Below are 3,479 nucleotides of genomic sequence, written 5' to 3'. Positions count from 1 at the left end.
ATATATACATACATACATGTACTGAGGCTGTATTCCACTACAGCTGACAATTCAAATGTAAAAGAATAATAAGTCTTTAGAAACATATAAAACATGTTAGATAACCAGTAATCCATTAAGGAAGTAAAATAGATCTCTAAACCTTTAGTGTGACATCAGTGCTGTAAACGTCTCTTCTGCTAATCTCTGGTTTTCCTTCCTTGTATGAAGCAGAGCTGTGTGACAGCCAGCAGCATCATGATGACGATCCACCCATCGTCAGCAGACCAGAAGCAGGAAGTGGGCGCGGTTCTGGGCTGGGTCCTGTACCACGCCTTGCTGGGGAACTGCTTCAGTGGTCAGTCCCTGCCCGAGGAGAGCTTCTTCCTGGACTACATCATGCACCAAATGGGTTCAGAAAATTTCACCGTTCAGGGTAAATAACAGCAGGACTTCAGAGATCCGATCCTGCAAAATCACCAAAACCAAGCACATCTTGTTTATAAACATATGTTAGATTATTAGGGATGACTTTTATATGCAAAAAGCTGTTTTGCTCAGTTGTAGTGTGGGTTCATGGTCTGCAGATTTGGAGGTTTTCATGAAAAGCTTGAACCTTGGACCACTGGAAGACCATGAGCATGAGCATGGACATGAGCATGAGAATCACAAACATGCTGATCACTTTCGGAGGAAGAGGAGCAGTTATGAACGCCATGAAAATAACACCTGGGAACATGTATGCACCAACAAAGACTACATCTTTAAAAAAATGACGTTTTCCTCTCTCATAGCACAACAAAAGTTAAATGTTTGCTCCTCCTCCTCTCCTCACAGCGCTGTTTCTCAGCTGAAGAACTCGTTCAGATCTTCGGTTTGGCCGACCAAAGCTCCGCCTCCTCTGTGATGGACCGGTCCGCAATGGGCCGCCTCAGTCCTGCCTTCATCCAGCAGATCCTGAGCAAAGCCTGCACAGACGTCACAGAATCAGTGACGCCAGATGAGCTCTCCAAGACTGACAGTAAGCCTGATGAGAAGGGTTTTTTTTTTTTTACTATTTTTTATTTTTTGTTTGTTTTAAAGCTGATCTCCATCTTCTTGTCTTCACAAAGGATACCTCTACGCGACCATCGCCAACGTGATCATAACACTGATGTCCATGTTTGGTATTGTGATACTGCTGTGTACCTCGTGCACCAGTGTCTTCCAGTTGTGCATCCAGTTTTGCATAAGCATGGCTGTAGGTTCGCTGACTGGAGATGTCCTGCTGCACTTGATACCCATGGTTAGTTAGTGATGTCATCAAGGAAAAAGTTGAAATAAACAAATTTAGTTGTCAACTATGCAAATGTTGATATCACCAAACCCTTTTATGCCAAATACATATGAAATATCTTAGTTCTGCGTAATCAGGGATCATTTCTATAGTTTCTAACTTGAGAAATGTGTTTCTGTATTTATTAATTTTTTTTCTAGTTTCTGGGTTTACATGAACACAAAGATGACACTAGTCACCAACATTCAAGAGAAGAAACTCCAGACTACACATACAAGATGCTGGCTGTRATTGGTGGCATCTACATCTTCTACCTGATGGAAACCATCTTCTCTATGGTCACACAAGGAAATGATCATCATCATCATCATCATGGGGTGAGATAGAACACCAAAGACAAACATCCAAAATTTTACTTGCGTTCAACGCCCTGTCTTTAGCTTTGATATTTAGTTGTGAATCATTTCGTCGTTCTTTTAGGAYGAATCCAAGCCTCATCACTGTGACCACATGGGTGTTATAGAGATGTATCAGCAAGAGAAGAAACACAGAGACAAGTCGCTGTCGGCATCAAAAGCAGACCTGGTGAGACTTTTTTATTCTGCCATCGTGGGTGATTTTACCCACATCCGCAATATTAGCAAAATATCTCATAAATAGCTGAATAGATTTTAATAAATGTCTCAGAATGTAATTATTGGATGATCATCATGATTTGTCAACCCTGTTCAAGATGGCTGCCACAGCTGATTAGCCAATGCTTATTGATATTAAGCTAAAAGAACTACCACATCTTGTGAAATCTCATGAGATTGTACGTAGCATCATTTAATGGCACACAATAGACCTTACTACAATAGCAGTGGCAATAACAATTACTTTTYATTATTATGAGGGTTGATTTTATTGCTGTTAACTTCTTCAATGAAATATCCTTATTATATTTCAGGTTGATGAAGAACTCAAAGAGCAGTCAGAGCTCACAAGCCGCACAAGACGTGAGAAACAAACACCTCCAAAAAAAAACAACACATGACATCATCACAACAGGACAGTTAAMGAGTCTACAGACTTAACAGAAACTATCATTTTGTGTCTGGCTGCATTTACAGAGCAGCGTCTGCTTCCGTACATGATAACTATTGGGGACGGGATCCACAACTTGGCGGATGGATTAGCGATGGGTGCAGCGTTCTCCATGTCGTGGAAGTCTGGTCTGGCCACATCATTGGCTGTTCTCTGCCACGAACTACCGCACGAGCTCGGTAACTATCACTCACACAGACTTTACGTGTTTGAGATGAAGACTCTGTAACACAAACATTATTTCTCTGCAGGGGATTTTGCCATTCTGCTCCATAGCGGCTTGTCTGTTCGCAGGGCGTTGCTTTTAAATGTGGGCAGTGCCTTGACCTCATTTATTGGACTCTATATTGCTCTGTCTGTAGCTACAGATCTTGCAACCCAACAGTGGATTGCAGCTGTAGCTACAGGACTCTTTTTATATGTGGGGATGGCTGATATGGTGAGTGTTACAGTAAACCAGACAATGAATTTGACATTAATATAGCAGGAATACTAAATATTTTCCTTGTCATCCTTTCAGCTCCCTACATTGATCCATGGCAGCAGCAAGAATAAGTGGCTGAACTTTGTCCTGCAGAATGCTGGCATTCTGACCGGGTGGATTATTCTTCTGTTGCTGTCACTTTTCGAAGACAAAATCAGCTTTGAATAGTTTTATATTTAGGACATCAGCTGTCCTGGCAGTTTATTTTGCTTGTGGGAGTGAAGTGGAAAACTGTAAAGTATTTAGTTAAGAATCACACCAATGTTACTGGAAGTTTTTAGATATTTACTCATCATGGTGACAATGGGAGTACAAGAACTGAAGGAAAAGTTGATCTAAACCAAATACAACTAGATGCTCCAATGCTCATCTTTTTTTATAAAAAATAAATAAATCGACACTGACACATAAAAACAAAGAACTGTCTGAATGTAGTTTGAGTTTCTACACAAAAACATCTAGCTTGAGCATCTTCCATTACTAATTTTCTCTTAAGTGACTGGATTATCTGTGACAAAGTTTTGACAAAAGTGTCCTGTTGGTAGCAAAAAACAGTTGAAATTGCTGAGGTTGAACTTTATCAAATCAGACTATTTATTTTAACTTTAATGTACTCCAAATTGGTGCTGAATTGAGTGGTTTATACAGCGGGTA

At 40.4% G+C, this 3,479-nt stretch overlaps 1 protein-coding gene across 1 annotated transcript in view; it reads left to right on the top strand.

Moving 5' to 3' along the window:
- slc39a4 (solute carrier family 39 member 4) overlaps positions 1 to 3,479 on the top strand; it is an 8,142-nt gene extending 4,663 nt beyond the window's left edge. The window contains exons 3-12 of the mRNA XM_014009197.1: positions 214 to 415; positions 567 to 718; positions 817 to 1,000; positions 1,092 to 1,264; positions 1,456 to 1,632; positions 1,736 to 1,840; positions 2,205 to 2,253; positions 2,368 to 2,520; positions 2,593 to 2,780; positions 2,862 to 3,479. Of these exons, the coding sequence (XP_013864651.1) occupies positions 214 to 415; positions 567 to 718; positions 817 to 1,000; positions 1,092 to 1,264; positions 1,456 to 1,632; positions 1,736 to 1,840; positions 2,205 to 2,253; positions 2,368 to 2,520; positions 2,593 to 2,780; positions 2,862 to 2,993 (1,515 nt within the window). The 3' untranslated portion in view covers positions 2,994 to 3,479. The remainder of the gene's footprint in view (positions 1 to 213; positions 416 to 566; positions 719 to 816; positions 1,001 to 1,091; positions 1,265 to 1,455; positions 1,633 to 1,735; positions 1,841 to 2,204; positions 2,254 to 2,367; positions 2,521 to 2,592; positions 2,781 to 2,861) is intronic.

The sequence above is a fragment of the Austrofundulus limnaeus genome, unplaced genomic scaffold (assembly GCF_001266775.1).
Source record: "Austrofundulus limnaeus strain Quisiro unplaced genomic scaffold, Austrofundulus_limnaeus-1.0 Scaffold56, whole genome shotgun sequence".
Lineage (NCBI taxonomy): Eukaryota > Metazoa > Chordata > Actinopteri > Cyprinodontiformes > Rivulidae > Austrofundulus > Austrofundulus limnaeus.
This window is presented reverse-complemented; position numbering and strand designations above follow the sequence as displayed.